Below are 21,719 nucleotides of genomic sequence, written 5' to 3' on the forward strand. Positions count from 1 at the left end.
CCATGTATATATGAACATTTTCTTTTGTAATCTCTTCTCCATGCATCTGTGTACATACTAAAAACAATAGTAAAACTATTTCCATTATGTAATAGTTATTTTTATTATATAATGAAAAACAAATGTTACTCTGTAACTTGCCCCTTTCACTGAACAATATTAGGAACGTTTTTCTAATTTTGCTAAATATTTTGAAAAATGATTTAATAGTATTTCTAAATTAGGGAACACATAATTTATCCAATCAAACCCATATGTTGGGACTTTTATAAATGCCAGAAGGAAGGTCCTCAGTAAAACTCACTTTCCTAAACCTTACCCCCTGCTCCCCCTGTGGGTAGCTGGGTTTTGTACCTGTGATCCTGTCTTCTGGATTGGCAGCAGGGCAGGGCCATTCAGACGACTGCTTTTAGGAACCTGAAACTGGGAGTCAGAGACAGGTCAATCTCTGAGAGAGAGAGGGATCCTATTCTTTCAAAATATGATTTTGAGAAAGAGAACGTAAACATCTGGCCTTCTCTGCAGCCATCCCCTTTCTTTGGGGCCTTTCCTAAGGCCTAGTGGTAGGAAGCACAAGGATGGGCTTCTGCCCTTGTAGGAAACTCTCCCCTTTCACCTACGGTTATCTTAAAGAGATTTCTGCTTCTTTTTTCTATTTTTATTACTTTGTTTATTCTTAATTGGAGGATAATTGTTTTACAATGTTGTGCTGGTTTCTGCCATGCTGTGTTGTGCTGTGCGTAGTTGCTCAGTCTTGTCGGACTCTTTGCAACCCCATGGACTGCAGCCCACCAGGCTCCTCTGTCCATGGGGATTCTCTAGGTAAGAATACTGGAGTGGGTTGCATGCCCTCCTTCAGGGGATCTTCCTAACCCAGGGATTGAACCCAGGTCTCCCGCACTGCAGGTGGATTCTTTACCATCTGAGCCACCGGGGTTTCTACCATGTATCAACACAAATCAGCCATAAGTATACATATGTCCCCTCCCTATTGAACCTCCTTCCCACCTCCCACCCCAAAGTTTCTGTTTCTTGCCACTCAAAGGGATCTACATAATGATATAAGAATAAAAGTTTTTAAGGATATGGTACACATTGTCAAGCTTTCCCCCAGAAAAGTTATGTTGTATGTTTATTGAATTCTGGTACAGAGGATCTTTACTGGATATAGTTCTTGCTAGGAAGCAAGTCCACTGTTGAATATTAAGTGCTACCAAAGGAAGAGCAGGAAGCTTATCCATTTGCAAGAAGTCAACAGAGCCTCAACTGCATTTACAGGGATACATGCTATCACCATAGTGGACATGCATAGGCACAGGACCCAGAGTACAAGTGGAATTTTCCTTGTGAGAGGCTGAAGCTGGGGTAATTTTCTTGAATCACTTGAATCTGAGAACGGTTCCTGTGAATTGCAGTAATCAAAGCCCATTGCAGACTGAGGGGCCAGAGCTGTCATCTAAGCTCATTTTAGCAACTAAAGGTTAAATCCTCATTCTCTGGTGAGGGGGGTCTCTCCAGAGGAGGAATGAAGCCCAGGAAAGGCAAGGCAGCCTCTACTGGCCGTACCCACGGAACGGCCCATGGATGTCATCACCCTGTTGTTTGTGAGTCTTCATACTCAAAACTTCCATGACTTGCTCTTTTACTGGCTTGCCACCTCTTGCTTCTCGTGATTTCTAACCCCACTATTTGCTTAGTGATGCGACACTCTGACTTCAAACCAAGGCATAGTGGAGAAAGGTGATGGAAAGAGCCTCATGTGCCTCATGGGAGACTGGCTGGACCACACAGCTCAGCCTGCTTTCCTGACCTCCTTTTCAAAGGAGAAATTCCCCTGCAGCTCTTAGGCCCTCGAGTATCAGTCAACTGACAGCTGCTAAGAGCCATGTCCCATTTTACAAATAAAGATTAAAAAAATTTTTTTTAAATAAATGATATGACAATGTATAAAGATCTTTAAAAGTGATGGTGATAGTTTGTTTTTACAACTTGTATTGTTGCACTAGAGTAAATAAGGGATGGGGATTTGTTTTAGGATGAATTGGTAAAATGATAGTGATTGCTAAAGAGGGTTTCCCTGATGGCTCAGCTGGTAAAGCATCCGCCTACAATGTGGGAGAACTGGGTTCAATCCCTGGGTTGGGAAGATCCCCTGGAGAAGGGAACTGCTACCTCCTCCAGTATTCTGGGCTGGAGAATTCCATGGACTGTGTAGTCCTTGAGGTCGCAAAAAGTCAGACACGACGCAGTAGGTTTCACTTCATTGCTAAAGAAGGGCTAATTATATGTATACGTGTAGCTCGTTCACTTTGCTGTACAGTAGAAACTAACATAACATTGCAAAGCAATTGTACTCCAAATAAAAATTATTTTAAGAACATAATCTATTGCCCAAAGTTAGCAAGTCAGGGGATGCCTTTTCCCCAGCCCTCAAAACTAACTTATTTATAAAGTCCCAATACCAAATTAATGAAAGTAAAGTGAAACCGGAAGTATCTGTCAGGTGTGGACAGAATCACTTGTCTGCATGGAGAGAAGACCTGCCCTTTTCTCTACAGCAATCTCGTTGGGCCTCAGTCCCCAGCCCTTTTCAACTTTGCATTTAAGATGTCAATATTCCCCTGTTCTGTTGCAGCCCTTCTCTCTCTTGGCCATAATTACTGATTTCCTGTGGAGACACCTGCCACCTGCTGAATCTGAAGAAGACATGGGCTCTGGATCACAGGGCCAAGGCTCAAATCCCAGCTCCAATCACCTGCTGGCTGTGTGATCTTGGGTGACTTTCTTTTTTAAAAAAAAGTTTATTTATTTGGCTCCATCCAATCTTACTTGCACAGTGTGATAACCTAGTGATCGCACTGTTTTCATCAGTCACATTTTTACAAGTAGGTAGACTCATTCATCGGAGGTGATGGCACCCCACTCCAGTACTCTTGCCTGGAAAATCCGATGGACGGAGGAGCTTGGTAGGCTGCAGTCCATGGGGTCGCGAAGAGTTGGACACGACTGAGCGACTTCCCTTTCCCTTTCAATGTTACTTGCAGGGTGGCGCTAGTGGTAAAGAACCTGCCTGCCAACACAGGAGAGATGAGACATGGGTTGAGGAGGGCATGGCAACCCACTCTGGAATTCTTGTCTGGAGAATGCTATGGTCACAGGGGCCTGGTGGGCTGCAGTCCATAGGGTTGCAAAGAGTTGGACATGACTGAGGCGATTTAGGTGCACAATCTTAGTTGTAGCCACAGGATCTTCATTGCATCGTGTGCAGCATGCAGACTCTAACTGCGGTGTGGCTCAGTGGCACCTGGGCTCTCTAGTCCTGGTGCATGGTCATATTTGTTCCACAGCACGTGGGATCTTCGTTCCCAAACCAGGGATCGATCGAACCTGCACCCCCTGCATTGTAAGGTGGATTCTTTTTTTTTTTTTTTTTTTGCAAGATGGATTCTTAACCACTGGACCACCACAAGAGAAGTCTCAACTTTCTTACGTTTTCTCCACTTGCATTTTTCCATGCATGTTATTTCATTTCGCCCTCTACATGTCGCACGTGAGAACTAAATGGGACAATACAAGTGAGTGCTTAGCACAGTGCCTGGACAACAGTAAATGCTCAATGAGTCACCTGTGATTATTATGGTTGCTTGTCTATTTCCTTAACTCTACTGTAAGTGGGCAGAGGTTGTGTCTTTCTCATTTCTGTTCCCCAGCATTTAACTCAGTGTCTAGCACTTATGATGGGTTCTCAGTAAACATCTGTTAGTTGAATGGCTGGGATGAATGAAAGAATGTTTGAAGTCTTGACAGAGAGGCTTTTGCAAGCAGCGTCCTGTGTCCCATCTTGTTCCCTTTTTTTGTATTGGAAAGACACCTGTAACACTGAGAGCCAGAATAGGAAGAGGTTTCCTAGCATATGTTCCTCCTCATCCTTATTTGGTGGACATCGTGTACCTTGTCTACCATGTGATGGCCTGAAAATCATCTTTTCATCACAGTCACCAACAGTTTTCCCCAGACAAAAACTAATTACCTATACTTATGAGCAAGAAGTTTGAACAGATAAGAACTACAGGTTAGCTACCTCATCAGAAACATGGTTCTACAGGATCTGTTTTTTCATGATGTAAATAGCTGCAGATATAGCCATGAGCTTGCTCCTTCGAAGAAAACCTATGACCCACCTAGATAGCATATTAAAAAGCAGAGACATTATTTACCAACAAAGGTCCATATAGTCAGAGTGATGGTTTTTCCAGTAGTCATGTATGGATGTGAGAGTTGGACCATAAAGAAAGCTGAGCGCTGAAGAATAGATGCTTTTGAACTGTGGTGCTGGATAAGACTCTTGAGAGTCCCTTGGACTGCAAGGAGATCAAACCAGACAATCCTAAAGGAAATCAACCCTGAATATTCATTGGAAGGACTGATGCTGAAGCTGAAACTCCAAAACTTTGGCCACCTGATGTGAAGAGCTGACTCATTGGAAAAGACCCTGATACTGGGAAAACCTGAAGGCAAACAGCGGACATGAGTTTGAGGTAACTCTGAGAGACAGTAAAGAACAGGGAAGCCTCGAGTGCTGCAGTCCATGGGGTCACAAAGAGTTGGACATGACTGAGTGACTGAACAACAACAACACATGAACTACAAAGAAAAAAACCTTTATAAAGTTCTTTTTAGTTATACCAAAAGCATATAAAAAGGAGAAACTATTTTAAATTAGCTCTGATTTTTCTGAATCTTTTCAAGTTAGCTAATTAGAGATCATTTGATTTAATGATTTGTAGTTGGACCACTATGCAATAAAAATTTTAAGGCCATAGGAAACACTGTGGGTTGTTTAGGTTCATATTTTCACTTTTTATATAAATTAACACCGGAAGAATTAAGTGATTTGCTTGGTGGTAGGCAGCAGGGCTGGTTCAGGAACCCAGGTCTCCTGACTGGAGGCTGCGCACAGCTCATGTGCCTGCCTTGGTCTGAGCACTGTCTCTCAGGACTGCTGACTGTGAAATCTCACAGGGTCCTCTTCCAGGGCTCTGAGCGCATGCTGGGGTCCCCTACACAAGGCACAGCATGTCCCTGTGCACCCCCCGAACCGCAGACTCTGAGACACTCACTCAAAGACTGACCTTGGATGTGCTGTGCCACACCTAGTCACTCGGTCATGTCTGACTCTTTGTGACCCCATGGACTGTAGCCCACCAGGCTCCTCTGTCCACGGGGATTCTCTAGGCGAGAATACTGGAGTGGGTGCCATGGCCTCCTCCAGGGGATCTTCCCAACCCAGGGATCAAACCCAGGTCTCCCATATTTCAGGTGGATTCTTTACCACGTGAGCCACCAGGGAAGCCCATGAGGTGGCCCAGATTCACCATCAGAAAGGCATCCTGATGCAACTCTCCCATCAGCTGTTATCTGCATGATGATGAACTTCTCAGCTTTGGATAAGGCAGTTGGTAAAAAGAAGAGGTATATCCCAATATGGCAGAGTCTGCAATCTTGAGGTTCACGTTAGTGGTCTGTTCTTCATGGGGTCAGGTTTTATCCTTTCTAGGTCTGTCCCAGTTTCCCCAGCAGAACTTCTCTCAGGCTCTGTTGGCACCACGTTTCATAGGCTGTGACCTCATCTGTGTTCTCTCTCCTAATAGAGCCACGGGCTCCTTCAGGAAAGGGTTTCTTACTCAGACAAACTAGGGTGTATGGCCATCCAACTTGTAGCTTAGGTTTGGAAAGTTTCACCTCTGAAAATAATGCTCAGTTAGGAAAGATCCATTATTCTAAATACAGATAAAGGTATGACTTGAAACCACTAAGAAGAAAGGTCTGCTGAACGAAATTAAACAACTACATTTTCTCAAAGCATCTTGGACAAGTTGCAGATTTTCAGCCCAGCAATGCCCATCCCCTTTTTTGTTGTTACTACATGGTCATCACAGGACTCTACCCTGTGGCCACCGATGATAGTTCCTCTATCGGTAGTCACCTGGCACAGCAGAGTCCTTTCCCTGACACCATCCTCAGGTAGTACTGAGAGTCATGGACTGTCTTTGGGTCCCTGACACAAAGCCTAGTGCTTGCAGTAGCCCCAAGCCTGCCATGTGGGGAACGAGGGTTTGCAGACAGCTACTGAAGAAGAGAAGGAGGACACCACCTTCCAGTCCAGCCCTAATATTCTGAGGGCCTGAAACAAGGCTATAGACAGAAGCCCACATTTCATATGACTAAATATTTGGAAATTATAAACTTATTGTCAAATAAGTTACATTGTATCCTTTTATTTTAGTACATTTCAACAACAAAAAAGAATAAATATATGTTAAGGGTACAGGTTTTATATACTTCAAAGTTGGCAAAATACCAATGATAGCTGAGTTTAATCATTATTACATGTCTGGGTGTTCTCCATAGGCTGTGAAGTCTGCCTGAGTAAGAAAGATAAACATGACTTATAAATCACATTAAATCCACAAATTATCCTTCTTGACTTCAATTCATCAAAGTCATTATGTTTTTATAGCCAGGATTCACAATAATTTGTGCTCTAGTAATAATCTAAAAGGATTCTCTCATTGCTCGGTGGAAAAGAATCCACCTGCTAATGTAGGAGACATGAGTTCGATTCCTGGGTTGGGAAGGTCCCCTAGAGAAGGAAATGACAACCCACTCCAGTATTCTTGCCTGGGAAACCACATGGATGGTGGAACCTGGCAGGCTACAGTTCTTGCAGTCACAAAAGAGTCAGACATGACTTAGCAAATAAACAACAATAATCTAAAGGACTAAAAAATAAGATGTAATTATAGTCAATGTATGCAAAATTTGGATATATTTTATAATTAATAAATTATAATTTATTTTATAATTAATAAATTATAAATTTATTATAAATTAAAGTTAATGCAGCCATGAAATTAAAAGATGCTTACTCTTTGGAAGAAAAGTTATGACTAACCTAGATAGCATATTGAAAAGCAGAGACATTACTTTGCCAACAAAGGTCCATCTAGTCAAGGCTATGGTTTTTCCAGTGGTCATGTATGGATGTGAGAGTTGGACTGTGAAGAAGGCTGAGGGCCGAAGAATTGATGCTCTTGAACTGTGGTGTTGGAGAAGACTCTTCAGAGTCCCTTGGGCTGCAAGGAGATTCAACCAGTCCATTCTGAAGGAGATCAGCCCTGGGATTTCTTTGGAAGGAATGATGCTAAAGCTGAAACTCCAGTACTTTGGCCAGCTCATGTGAAGAGTTGACTCATTGGAAAAGACTGTGATGCTGGGAAGGATTGGGGGCAGGAGGAGAAGGGGATGACAGAGGATGCGATGGCTGGATGGCATCACTCACTGGATGGACGTGAGTCTGAGTGAACTCCGGGAGTTGATGACGGACAGGGAGGCCTGGCGTGCTGTGATTCACGGGGTCGCAAAGAGTCAGACACGACTGAGCGACTGAACTGAACTAAACTGAAAGTTAATGTAAAAATGTTTTAAACTTTGTTTCTAAGTTTTTCTTCTAAAATGTTCAAGATTACCTAATAAAATTAAAAACTATACCAATTATAATTTATAAATAAAAATTAAAATCAAACTTAAAATCAAATGTCTTTAAAAAAAAGCAGAATTTTTCATTCAGTTTTAAAATATAAGTTCAAATTTAAATGTAAAGTATTTGCATTATACAAGTATTTGCAATACTTGTATTCAATATCCATTTGGTTGCCAGTATAAAGAACTGGCATCCTGCTCCTCATATCTGGTACCCAGCAGTTAGCATGTAGACTCACATACACTATACTGATGGGGAGAACATCTGAAATCAGGACACAAAACAAATAAAAAGATGCTCAGCGCTACTGGGAAAAAAACATCTCACCTAAGAATTCATTGCATTCATACTGTTTGAAGGAAAGATTTGACAAGACTGTTTCTCTCTTTTATATAAGGCATTTCGATTGTTCAGAACAGTTGAGGAGAGGACTTTTCTGGTGGCTCAGTGGATAAGAATTCACTTGTCAATAAAGGGGATATGGGTTCAACCCCTGACCCGGGAACATTTCACATACTGTGGAGCAAATAAGCCCGGGAGCCGCAACTACTGAGCCCAGTGTGCCACGATTAATGAAGCCCGCACCCTCTACGGGGCTTCCCTGGTGGCTCAGTGGCGAAGATTCCACCTGCAATGCAGGAGACCCGTTTGATTCCTGGGTTGGGAGACCCTGTTTCGATTCCTCAGTTGGGAAGATCTGCTGGAGAAGGGATAAGCTACCCACTCCAGTATTCTTGGGCTTCCCTGGTGGCTCAGCTGGTAAAAAATCCACCTGCGATGTGTGAGACCTGCACCTCTAGGGCCTGCACACCTCAACTCCTGAGGCCCACACACCTAGAGCCTGTGCTCTTCAAAAAAAGAAGCTCCCACAATGACAAGCCATTTGGTGGACATCATGTCCCTTGTCTACTGTGTGATGGCCTGAAAATCATCTTTTGACCTCAGTTGTTACTGCAACAAAGAGTAAGCCCTACTCGCTGCAACTACAGAAAGCCCATGCAAAGCAAGGAAGATCCTGTGCAGACTAAATAAATAAAAGTTATGAAGAAATGTAGCATTGTGTGATCTCAATGCTTTCTGGTCTCATCCTGTGCCACCAGGGTCTTGGGAAGCTTGGGACTGCTCAGGCTGGACCAGTCTGGGTTTCACCAGAGGAGCTGGGGCTGGGCTACCACACATGTGTATCACCAGTGTTAGAATACATGTTAGTTGATCCAAAGGTAGAGAGGAAGAAGATATATAAAGGGAGAATGGAGAAGGAAGTAACATGGGGATTGATGAAGATAGCTTTAATGAAGACATTCTTGATATGGAATGAATCGCAGAAGTCATGATTTTACTAGTCAATAAAGGCACTTCCTGGGTGTTCATTGGAAGGACTGATGTTGAAGCTGAAGCTCCAATACTTTGGCCACCTGATGTGAAGAGCTGACTCATTTGAAAAGACCCTGATGCTGGGAAACATTGAGGGCAGGAAGAGAAGGGGACGACAGAGGATGAGATGGTTGGATGGCATCACCGACTCAATGGACATGAGTTTGGGTAGGCTCCAGGAGTTAGTGATGGACAGGGAAGCTTGGCATGCTGCAGTTCATGGGGTCGCAAAGAGTTGGACATGACTGAGCAACTGAACTGAACTGAACTGAACTGAAAGGCACTTAAGATGCAAATATTCAAAGATCAAATATTTTCAAAATTACAAGTAGATATATAATGCCAATTATTATGACAGAATTTAAAAATTGGCAGCATGAAGCCTAGAATAACCTTGAGGTATATAGTTCTTCTCATTCAGTTCAGTTCAGTTTAGTAACTCAGTCGTGTCTGACTCTTTACGACCACATGCCAGGCTTCCCTGTTCATCACCAACTCTCAGAGCTTTCTCAAACACATGTCCATCGAGTTGGTGATGCCAGCCAACCATCTCATCCTCTGTCATCCCCTTTTCCTCCTGCCTTCAATCTTTCCCAGCATCAGGGTCTTTTCCAATGAATCAGTTCTTCATATCAGATAGCCAAAGTATTGGAGTTTCAACTTCAGCATTAGTCCCTCCAATGAATATACAGGACTGATTTTCTTTAGGATTGACTAGTTTGATCTTCTTTCAGTTCAAGGGCCTCTCAAAAGTCTCCAACATCACAGTTCAAAAGTTCTCAGCTTTCTTCTTTGGCACTCAGCTTTCTTTATGATCCAACTCTCCCGTCCACAAATGACTACTGAAAAACCTAGCTTTGACTTACATGGACCTTTGTAGGCAAAGTAATGTCTCTGCTTTTTAATATACTGTCTAGGTTGGTCATAGCTTTTCTTCCAAGTAGCAAGCATCTTTTAATTTCATGGTGGCAGTCACCATCTGCAGTGATTTTGGAGCCCAAGAAAACAAAATCTGTCACTGTTTTCATCGTTTCCCCATCTATTTGCCATGAAGTGATGGAAGCAGATGCCATAATTTTAGTTTTTTGAATGTTGAGTTTTAAGCCAGCTTTTCACTCTCCTCTTTCACTTTCATCAAGAGGCTCTTTAGTTCCTCTTCACTTTCTGCCATAAGAGTAATGTCATCTGCATATCTGAGGTTATTGATATTTCTTCCAGCAATCATTGGATTAATCCTAATAAGAAATCACTTATTAAAGGGAACCAGAAATGAAAGAATTAACAAGTTAAGTATAGCCACTAGGAAATCAGTGGGATCAAGAGGACTTCAGGGAGGACTGACTCTGGAGGATGTGGGGTTGACTACCTGGGAGGAGTGGCAGCTCTTGGCCCCTGCTTAGAAGGGGAAACTACCTGGTATCAGTGGAGTATCAAGTTAGCAAATCTGGAACAAAGAGAATCACCACGGACCTTAGAAGATGAAGACACCCTAATCCAGAAACTGAGAAAGTTGATGATCATGTGCAGTCACACTGGAAAATCCAAAATATGCTGAAGAGGATATATTCTGTTCAAATATATGGACAGACTGCATTTGGGAATATTATTCATCAGAGCAAAAGTTATTTTCCTTTAAGGCCAAATCATGATGTATTTCATTTACACAGGAAAACTTTGAAATCATACTTAAATGTAGTCAACCAGAGTAGAAGCTGTAACAAAAAGGAGCCTGCTGAGTTTATTGGAAATGGGAGATCCTTTCTCCTTGCTAATCATGAGCAAATTCATACTGAAATTAAATGTCAGCAAATACACAAAATAGAGCCCATGAATGTACTAAATGTGGAAAAGCCTTCCTCAAGAAGTCTTGCTCAGTGAACATAAGAGAATTCATACAGAAAAGAAACACCATGGATGCAGTGTGTGTGGGAAAACCTTCTCCAAGAAGTTCAAGCTCACCAAACACCAGTGAACTCACAAAGAAGAGAAACCCCATGTGTGCAGTGAGTATGGAAAAGCCTTTTTCAGGAAATTAAAGCTAACTGAACAAAAGACTCCTCTGGGAAATAAACCTCATGTACACAGTATATGTAGTAAAGTATTTTTCAGAAAGTTCAAGCTAACTGAATACCAGAGAACTCATACAGGAGAGAAGCCCTATGAACGAACTGAATGTGCAAAGCCTTCTGCAAGAAGGCAAAGCTATGATACATTTGCCAAACAAAAGAGGAGAAAAACCCCATGTGTGCAGTGAGCGTGGGAAAGATTTCTCCAGAAAATTGCACTAGTTTTGCATTAGAAAGTACATACAGGTGAGAAATCTTATATATGTGTAGTGGGAATGTGGAAAAGGTTTCATACAGAAGGGCAATCTTATTATATATCAATGAACTCACATTGAAGAGAAGTCCTATGGATGCAATGAATGTGGTAAAGCTTCCCCCAGAAGGCATGCCTCATGGCACATCCATGATTTCATACAGTCAACATATAAGTACATGTAAGTACTGACTGTGGAAAATCTTGTTTGAAGACATCAGGACTCATGAAACAGAGAATTCACACAGAAGAGAAACCCAGTGTATGCAGTGATTGTGGGAAAACACTCACTACGAAGACAACTCTCGTCGAAGAGCTCACATGGAAGAGAAACCCTACAGATGGAATGAGTGTAGGAAAGCTTTCTCCCACATGCCGTGCCTGGTTAAACACAAGAGGACACATGCAAGAGAGAAACAGTGAAGGTGGCATATCCTTCCACAAAGAGTCACAGCTTACTAGATTCTAGTGAATGAATTCTGGCAGGGGAGAAACCCTGTTAACACAATGACTCTGCAGATGCCTTCTGAGACCCCTCAGACATCATTGCACATCTGTGGGCTCCTAGCAGATAGGAGATGAACAAAATGAAAAGGCAAAAAGATACGACACTGAAAGACAACCTGCTAACCCCAGGTTAGTAGGTGTCCAACGTGCTACTGGAGAAGAGTAGAGAAATAGCTCCAGGAGGAATGAAGAGGCTGAGTCAAAGCAGAAATAACGCCCAGGTGTGGATGTGTCTGGAGGTGAAAGTAAAGTCCGATGCTGTAAAGAATAATATTGCATAGGAACCTGGAATGTTAGGTTCATGAATTAAGGTAAATTGGAAGTGGTCAAACATGAGATGGAAAGAGTGAACACTGACATTTTAGGAATCAGTGAACTAAAGTAGATGGGAATGGTAGAATTTAATTCAGATGACCATTATATCTATTACTGTGGGCAAGAATCCCTTAGAAGAAATGGAGCAGCCCTCATTGACAACAAAAGACTCCAAAATGCAATACTTGGATACAATCTTACAAATAATAGAATGATCCTGCTTTGTTTCCAAGGCAAACCATTCAATACCACAGTAATCCAAGTCTATGCCCCAACCACTCATGCCGGAAGAAGCTGAAGTTGAATGGTTCTATGATGACCTACAAGACCTTCTAGAACTAGCACCAAACAAAAAAAAAAAAAAAAAAAAAAAGATGTCCTTTTCATCATAAGGCATTGGAATGCAAAAGTAGGAAGTCAAGAGATACCTGGAGTAACAGGCAAGTTTGGCCTTGGAGTACAAAATGAAGCAGAGCAAAGGCTAACAGGATTTTGCCAAGAGAACACACTGGTCATAGCAAACATCCTCTTCCAACAACACAAGACATGACTTTATACATGGACATTACCAGATGGTCAATAACGAAATCAGACTGATTATATTCTTTGCAGCCAAAGATACAGCAACTCTATGTAGTCAGCAAAAGCAAGACTGGGAGCTGACTGTGGCTCAGTTCATAAACTCCTTATTGCAAAATTCATACTTATATTGAAGAAAGTAGGGAAAACCACTAAGTCAACCAGGTATGACCTAAATCAAATTCCCTTGTGGAAGTGACAAATAATTCAAGGGATTAGATTTGATAGAGTGCCAGAAGAACTATGGATGGAGGTTCATAACACTGTACAAGAGGTGGTGACCAAAACTGTCCCCAAGAAGAAGAAATACAAAAAGGCAAAATGTTTGCCTCGCTGAGAAAAAAGAGAAGCGAAAGGCAAAGGAGAAAAGGAAAGATTTGCCCACCTGAATGTAGAGTTCCAAAGAACAGCAAGGAGAGACGAGAAAGCTTTCTTAAATTGAACAACGCAAAGAAATAGAGGAAAGCAACAGAATGGGAAAGATGAGCAATCTCTTCAAGAAAATCAGAGACACCAAGGGAACATTTCATGCAAAGATGGGCTCAATAAAGGACAGAAATGGTAAGGACCTAACAGAAGCAGAAGATATTAAGAAAAGGTGGCAAGAATACACAGAACTGTACAAAAAAATCTTAATGATCCAGATAACCATGATGGTACGATCACTCACCTAGAACCAGACATGCTGGAGTGTGAAGTCAAGTAGGCCTGAGGAAGCATCACTATGAACAAAACTAGTAGAGGTGATGGAATTCCAGCTGAGCTATTTCTTAAATCCTAAAAGATGATGCTGTGAAAGTGCTGCAATCAATATACCAACAAATTTGGAAAACTCAGCAGTGGCCACAGGACTGGAAAAGGTCAGTTTTTTTCCCAGTCCCAAAGAAGGGCAATGCCAAAGAATGTTCAAACTACCACACAATTGCACTCATCTCACATGCTAGCAAAGTAATGCTCAAAATTCCCCAAGCCAGGCTTCAACAGTATGTGAACCGAGAACTTCCAGATGTACAAGCTGGATTTAGAAAAGACAGAGGAACCAGAGATCAAATGCCCAACATATGCTGAATCATAGAAGAAGCAAAGGAATTCCAGAAAAACATCTACTTCTCCTTTACTGAGTACACTAAAGCCTTTGACTTTGTGGATCACAACAAACTGGAAAATTCTTTTTTTTTTTTTGAAAATTCTTAAAAGAGATGGGACTATCAAACCACCTTACTTGTCTTTATGCAGGTCAAGAAGCAACAGTTGGAACAGGACATGGTTCAAAATTGGGAAAGGAGTATGTCAAGGCTGTATATTGTCACTCTGCTTATTTAATTACATGCAGAGGACATCATGTGAAATGCCAGGCTGGATGAAGCACAAGCTGGAATCAAGATTGCCAGGAGAAGTATCAATAACCTCAGATATGCAGATGACCCACCCTAATGGCAGAAAGTGTAGAGGAGCTAAAGAGCCTCTTGATGAAGGTGAAAGAGAAGAGTGAAAAATCTGGCTTAAAACTCATCATTCAAAAGACTAAAATCATGGCATCCGATCCCATCAACTTCATGGCAAATAGCTGGGGAAACAATGGAAACAGTGACAGACTTTATTTTCTTGGGCTCCAAAATCACTGCAGATGGTGACTACAGCCATGAAATTCAAAGACACTTGTTCCTTGGAAGAAAAAGTATGACAAACCTAAACAGCATATTAAAAAGCAGAGACATCACTTTGCTGACAAAGGTCCACATAGTCAAAGCTGTGGTTTTCCCAGTAATCATGTATGGATGTGAGTTGGACCATAAAGAAGGCTGAGCACAGAAGAACTGTGCTGGAGAAGATGTGGTGCTGGAGAAGTCCCTTGCACAGCAAGGAGATCAAACCAGTCAATCCTAAAGGAAATCAGTCCTGAATATTCATTGGAAGGACTGATGCTGAAGCTGAAGCTCAAATATTTTGGTCACCTGATGCGAAGAGCTGACTCATTTGAAAAGACCCTGATGCTTGGAAAGATTGAGGGCAGGAAGAGAAGGGGACGACAGAGGATGAGATGGTTCGAGGGCATCACCGACTTGATGGACATGAGTTTGAGCAAGCTCTGGGAGATAGTGAAGGACAGGGTACCCTGATGTTCTGCCATCCATGGGGTAGTAAAGAGTCGGACACAACCAAGTGACTCAACAAAAACCAGATAGGAACGTAGTTTCTATTTATATCTATATTTCTGGCCACATTGTGCAGCATGTGGGGTCTTAGTTCTCTGACCAGGGATCGAACCAGTGCCCCTCCATTGGTAGTGTGGATTCTTAACCATTGAGATTCTCAAAAAAACACAGTGAAATTTCTACCTGGTATATGGTTGGAAGCAATTGGTGCACTTTACAACTTTCTCTTTCTTCCTCCCTCCCTCCCTCCCTTTCTTCCACCCAGGTCAAATCCCTTCATCCCTGGGCCTGCTATGCTCAAGTCAGTTTAATTTTATTTTTCAGTGAAGCATGGTATTTTTCACATTTTTATTTCCTTTTAATACTTTTGCCAAAATTGAAGTACAGTTGGTTTACAATGTTTCAGGTACAGAGCAAAGTGATTCAACCACACACACACACACACACACACTGTGTGTGTATATATATGTGTGTGTGTATGTGCTTTTTTGGAGTCTTCAATTTTAGGTTATTATAAGATATTGAATATAGTACCTGTGCTATGCACTAGGCCCTTGTTTAGCTATTTGACATACAGGAGTGTGTATCTGTTAATCCCAAATTCCTAATGTGTCCCTCCCTCTACTTTCCCCTTTGGTAACCGTAAGCTTGTTTTCTATTTCTGTGTCTGTTTCTGTTTTGTGAATAAGTCCATTTGCGTCACGCTTTAGATTGTGTATGTAAGTGACTATGATACTTGTCTGTAACGGATTTTCCTTAGTGATCATTTCTAGTCCATCTGTGATGAGCCAAACGGCATTCTTTCATTCTTCTTTGGAGCTGAGTAATATTCCACAGTGTACGGGTATCACACTTTTTTTTTACATTTTGATAAAATATTTTTATTTTAGGAATTTAAAGACAATCCATAGCAAGAAATGTGAAACATACTTTACTATATCAGTAAATCATCTGATTATTTTTAATAGATATGGCAGAGTATTCAATAAAAGTTAACTTTCATTTGCAATTAAACTAGAAGTAAAATGGAAACAGAAGGGAATTCTTTGTAGTATATTTTGGCTGACAATCATTATTTGTCCCATTATTTAAAAAATTAAGCTTTCTTTCCTTTATGATAAAATACAAATACTCTGAACATGCTAACCAGCTGATTGCGAACAGCTGGCCAGCTAACACATAAATTTCCAGAGAACTAGTTAGGCAGACAAGTTCTCCTTTTCTAGCTAAGCACCAAATTTTTTTAAGGTACAAAGTGCTCATGACATTCTCTTAAGTACTGTGTACCACATCTTCTTTTTCCATTAGTCTGTCCATGGACACTTAAGTTGTTTCCATATCTTGGCTATTGCAAATAGTGCTGCTATGAACACTGGGGTGCATGTATCTTTTTCAAGTAGAGTTTCTATCTTTTACAGATATATGCCCAGGAGTGGGATTGATGCATCATATAGTAACCCTATTTTTCCTTATCTGATCGACTTAATAACTGGACATATATTTAGGGGTTAAGGTTAAGGGATGGGTGGAACCCATCCCCACTGCCCCACTCCCCAAGTAAGTGGCAAGCACTTGAGCAGAATTCAGGAGCTGTATAGGGTAAGTCACTCCCCCATCTGAGCCATCAAAGTGGAGGTAACACCGGTGCTTACATCCTAGCACTCTTAACGCTATTAAATGAGCTAAGTACAACGCTTAGAAATATGTCAACCATAGTAAGTGCTCAAGATGTGTTAGCTTCAACAGGTTCCTCCCCCACAGAAGATGCTCCCGGACCCAAGGAGAAGGCCCCACGCAGCACGGCTGGAGAGCAGAGGAGCCACAGCCCACAGGGGAGCTTCCAGACTGAGTGCACAGGTCAGCCTATCTGGCATGCTCAGCACAGTCTCCAGTGGCCACCGAAGACAAGGAGAGTGGGGACAGAGCCCAGGATGTGAGCCAGTGCCGGCCAGAGCAGTGACTGCAGATGCAGCCGCTGCCCCAGAGCCCAGGGCCCCCTGCACCCAGGAAGAACTGCCCACAGTGCAGCAGCTGAGCCACCAGCGCAACAAGGCAATTTGAACCTGGAAATGCCCAGTCACCGTGATGTGAGACGGTTTATACAGTGGAGGTTGAGAAATAGATTTAAGGGACTAGATCTGATAGATAGAGTGCCTGATGAACTATGGATGGAGGTTCGTGACATTGTACAGAAGATAGGGATCAAGACCATACCCATGGAAGAGAAATGCAAAAAACCAAAATGGCTGTCTGGGGAAGCCTTACAAATAGCTGTGAAAAGAAGAGAAGCAAAAACCAAAGGAGAAAAGGAAAGATATAAGCATCTGAATGCAGAGTTCCAAAGAATAGCAAGGACAGATAAGAAAGCCTTCCTCAGCAATCAATGCAAAGAAATAGAGGAAAACAACAGAATGGGAAAGACTAGAGATCTCTTCAAGAAAATAAGAGATACCAAGGAAACATTTCATGCAAAGATGGGCTCGATAAAGGACAGAAATGGTATGGACCTAACAGAAGCAGAAGATATTAAGAGGTGGCAAGAATACACAGAAGAACAGTACAAAAAAGATCTTCACGACCAAGGTAATCACAATGGTGTGATCACACACCTAGAGCCAGACATTCTGGAATGTGAAGTCAAGTGGGCCTTAGAAAGCATCACTACGAACAAAGCTAGGGAGGTAACGGAATTCCAGTTGAGCTATTTCAAATCCTGGAAGATGATGCTGTGAAAATGCTGCACTCAGTATGCCAGCAAATTTGGAAAACTCAGCAGTGGCCACAGGGCTGGAAAAGGTGTTTTCATTCCAATCCCAAAGAAAAGCAATCCCAAAGAATGCTCAAACTACCACACAATTTCACTCATCTCACATACTAGTAAAGTAATGCTCAAAATTCTCCAATCCAGGCTTCAGCAATACATGAACCGTGAATTTCCAGATGTTCAAGCTGGTTTTAGAAAAGGCAGAGGAACCAGAGATCAAATTGCCAACATCCGCTGGATCATCGAAAAAGCACGAGAGTTCCAGAAAAACATCTATTTTTGCTTTATTGACTATGCCAAAGCCTTTGACTGTGTGGATCCCAATAAACTGTGGAAAATTCTGTAAGAGATGGGAATACCAGACCACCTGACCTGCCTCTTGAGAAACCTGTATGCAGGTCAGGAAGCAACAGTTAGAACTGGACATGGAACAACAGACTGGTTCCAAATAGGTAAAGGAGTATGTCAAGGCTGTATATTGTCACCTTGCTTATTTAACTTATATGAAGGGTACATCATGAGAAACGCTGGGCTGGAAGAAGCACAAGCTGGAATCAAGACTGCAGGGAGAAATACCAATAACCTCAGATATGCAGATGACACCACCCTTATGGCAGAAGGTGAAGAGGAACTAAAAAGCCTCTTGATGAAAGTGAAAGAGGAGAGTGAAAAAGTTGGCTTGAAGCTTAACATTCAGAAAACGAAGATCATGGCATCCGGTCCCATCACTTCATGGGAAATAGATGGGGAAACAGTGGAAACAGTGTCAGACTTTATTTTGGGGGGCTCCAAAATCACTACAGATGGTGACTGCAGCCATGAAATTAAAAGATGCTTACTCCTTGGAAGGAAAGTTATGACCAACCTAGATAGCATATTCAAAAGCAGAGACATTACTTTGCCAACAAAGGTCCATCTGGTCAAGGCTATGGTTTTTCCAGTGGTCATGTATGGATGTGAAATTTGGACTGTGAAGAAAGCTGAGCACCAAAGAATTGATGTTTTTGAACTGTGGTGTTGGAGAAGACTCTTGAGAGTCCCTTGGACTGCTAGGAGATCCAACCAGTCAATTCTGAAGATCAGCCCTGGGATTTCTTTGGAGGGAATGATGCTAAAGCTGAAACTCCAGTACTTTGGCCACCTCATGTGAAGAGTTGACTCATTGGAAAAGATTGGGGGCAGGAGGAGAAGGGGACAACAGACAATGAGATGGTTGGATGGCATCACCAACTCAATGGACCTGAGTGTGAGTGAACTTCGGGAGTTGGTGATGGACAGGGAGGCCTGGCATGCTACAATTCATGGGGTCGCAGAGTCAGATACAACTGAGTGACTGAACTGAATTGAACTGATAATTTTCATTACTGGTAGAAATTGAAGCCTGTGAATGGAGTTGTGTTCAATTATTTACGTATATATTTGCATACCCAACCTTCATGGACTACCAATTACACAATACTGGTAAAGTTTAAGCTTACAAATTGTAGAATGAAAGTGATTTTATATTTGTGGCAACATGGCTTGAAGAACAAAAGACCTACCATAATTCTCATCACAATTGCAGTATTATTCAAGAAGATACTTGGTTCTATGGGGTTTCATAAAGGGGACAAAAATATTCCAAGGCAGCAAAATGGGTTTTCATGTCCTAGCTTGTTTCTCATGTATGGTTCCTGGACCACCAGTGTGTGAATCTCATGGGGGAGGACACTGACTTCAGGCCTCTCCCCAGCCCCGAGAGGCACTCATCAGTGGATTTTTCAAGCTGGTGCTGGTGATTTCCTTTCTCCTCTCTCCCATTTATCTCCCTGCACTGCAATTAAACTCTGTGGTCTTTACCTGAAACATCTCAAAACCTGTACTCTTGCTTAAAACCACACGGACTCCCATTCTAATTATTGCCTGACGCACAGGTGTGGAGCGGCAGTCTGTTTTCAGGGTAGCAGCACCATCCAGGTACAACTTCCTGTGATGACGGCCATATCAGTCCAGTCAAATATGGCAGCCACCAGCTGCTTCTGAGCACTTGGGATGGTGCAAGTGTGACTTAGATGCAAGTGTGGACCTTCATTTATTCAACCACTTTAGATTTTGGTGTGACAGTGATAATGGCTGGACAAGAGCACATCTGATACATTTTAGATGTGAACTTGACTGGACAGGCCAGACATAAGAATGCTCATGAATATAGCCAAGTCTTGGTGGTCTGGGACACGACAGGTTTCTTTAGGGGATTTTGCTGATCTCTGCTCTCTCTATACATCTTGCTTGGAAGGCAAGCACTAGTGAGCTGGAGGTTATTTCCTGTCCCTCACACTTAAGAGAAAGCAATGGCAACCCACTCCAGTACTCTTGCCTGGAAAATCCCATGGACGGAGGAGCCTGGTAGGCTGCAATCCATGGGGTCGCGAAGAGTTGGACACAACTGAGCGACTTCACTTTCGCCTTTCACTCTCATGCATTGGAGAAGGAAATGACAACCCACTCCAGTGTTCTTGCCTGGAGAATCCCAGGGACAGGGGAGCCTGGTGGGCTGCCGTCTATGGGGTCACACAGAGTCGGACAACGACTGAAAGCGACTTAGCAGCAGCAGCACACTTAACTCACTGGAAATGTTCCACAAAAAATTCCTAGTTTGCTAACAGGTTTTACCTAGAGGTAAAAGTCTTTTAAAGATTAAACATGTTATTAATAGGAGCAATTTTACAAATAGACCTGAGATATTCAGAAAAGTCTATAACAAGTTTAGTTCAGTTCAGTAGCTCAGTCGTGTCTGTCTCTTTGCAACCTCATGGACTGCAGAAGGCCAGGCCTCCCTCAGTTCAGTTCAGTTCAGTCGCTCAGTCATGTCCGACTCTTTTGAGACCCCATGAATCGCAGCACGCCAGGCCTCCCTGTCCATCACCAACTCCCGGAGTTCACTCAGACTCACGTCCATCGAGTCAGTGATGCCATCTAGCCATCTCATCCTCTGTCCTCCCCTTCTCCTCCTGCCCCCAATCCCTCCCAGCATCAGAGTCTTTTCCAATGAGTCAACTCTTCGCATGAGGTAGCCAAAGTACTGTAGTTTCAGCTTTAGCATCATTCCTTCCAAAGAAATCCCAGGGCTGATCTCCTTCAGAATGGACTGGTTGGATCTCCTTGCAGCCCAAGGGACTCTCAAGAGTCTTCTCCAACACCACAGTTCAAAAGCATCAATTCTTCGGCACTCAGCTTTCTTTACAGTCCAACCCTCACATCCATACATGACCACTGGAAAAACCATAACCTTGACTAGACGGACCTTTGTTGGCAAAGTAATGTCTCTGCTTTTCAATATGCTATCTAGGTTGGTCATAACTTTCCTTCCAAGGAATAAGCTTCTTTTAATTTCATGGCTGCAGTCACCATCTGCAGCAATTTTGGAGCCCCAAAAAATAAAGTCTGCCACTGTTTCCCCATCTGTTTGCCATGAAGTAATGGGACTGGCTCTTTCTTTCATCAAGAGGCTCTTTAGTTCTTTACTTTCTGCCACAAGGGTAGTGTCATCTGTATATATGAGGTTATTGATATTTCTCAGAGCAATCTTGATTCTAGCTTGTGCTTCATCCAGCCCAGCGTTTCTCATGATGTACTCTGCATATAAGTTAAATAAGCAGGGTGACAATATACAGCCTTGATGTCCTCCTTTTCCTATTTGGAACCAGTCTGTTGTTCCATGTTCAGTTCATGATACAGTTAACTGTCACCAGAGAAAATCGTTTGGGATTATTCCTGTGAAAAAGCTTATTCTAAAATTGAATTAAGAACTCTTTAGCTGTACTGTCCCATGTAGTAGCTCTTAATGATGTATGGCTACATAAATTTAAATTCATTAAAACTAAATTAAACAGTTGCTCAGTCATACTGGCCCCAGTCAAGTGTTCAGCAGTCACATGTGGCTGGTGGCTGCCATCCTGGACTGGGCAAACACAGAACATCCTCGTCATTGCAGATAGCCCCATTGGACAGTGCTGAGTTAACTGTGAGGTCCCCGCAGAAGGAAATGCCTCAGAGAGCAGATGGCACACAAGGGGAGTTGGCTGAAGTGTGCAGACGAGGGGAAGAGCAGAGAGAGGTGAGGCTGGAGAAACAGAGGCCACTGGGGGTGAGGGTGGGGGGTGGCATTACTGTAGGAGACTGG

The 21,719-nt window shown here is 42.5% G+C and overlaps 1 protein-coding gene across 1 annotated transcript in view; it reads right to left on the reverse strand.

The window, feature by feature from the left end:
* Positions 1–6,262: 6,262 nt before the first annotated feature.
* TTC13 (tetratricopeptide repeat domain 13) overlaps positions 6,263–21,719 on the reverse strand; it is a 98,826-nt gene continuing 83,369 nt past the window's right edge. Inside the window, exon 23 of the mRNA XM_010820422.4 lies at positions 6,263–6,425. Within this exon, the coding sequence (XP_010818724.1) occupies positions 6,377–6,425 (49 nt within the window). The 3' untranslated portion in view covers positions 6,263–6,376. The remainder of the gene's footprint in view (positions 6,426–21,719) is intronic.

The sequence above is a fragment of the Bos taurus genome, chromosome 28, assembly GCF_002263795.3.
Source record: "Bos taurus isolate L1 Dominette 01449 registration number 42190680 breed Hereford chromosome 28, ARS-UCD2.0, whole genome shotgun sequence".
Classification (NCBI taxonomy): Eukaryota; Metazoa; Chordata; class Mammalia; order Artiodactyla; family Bovidae; genus Bos; species Bos taurus.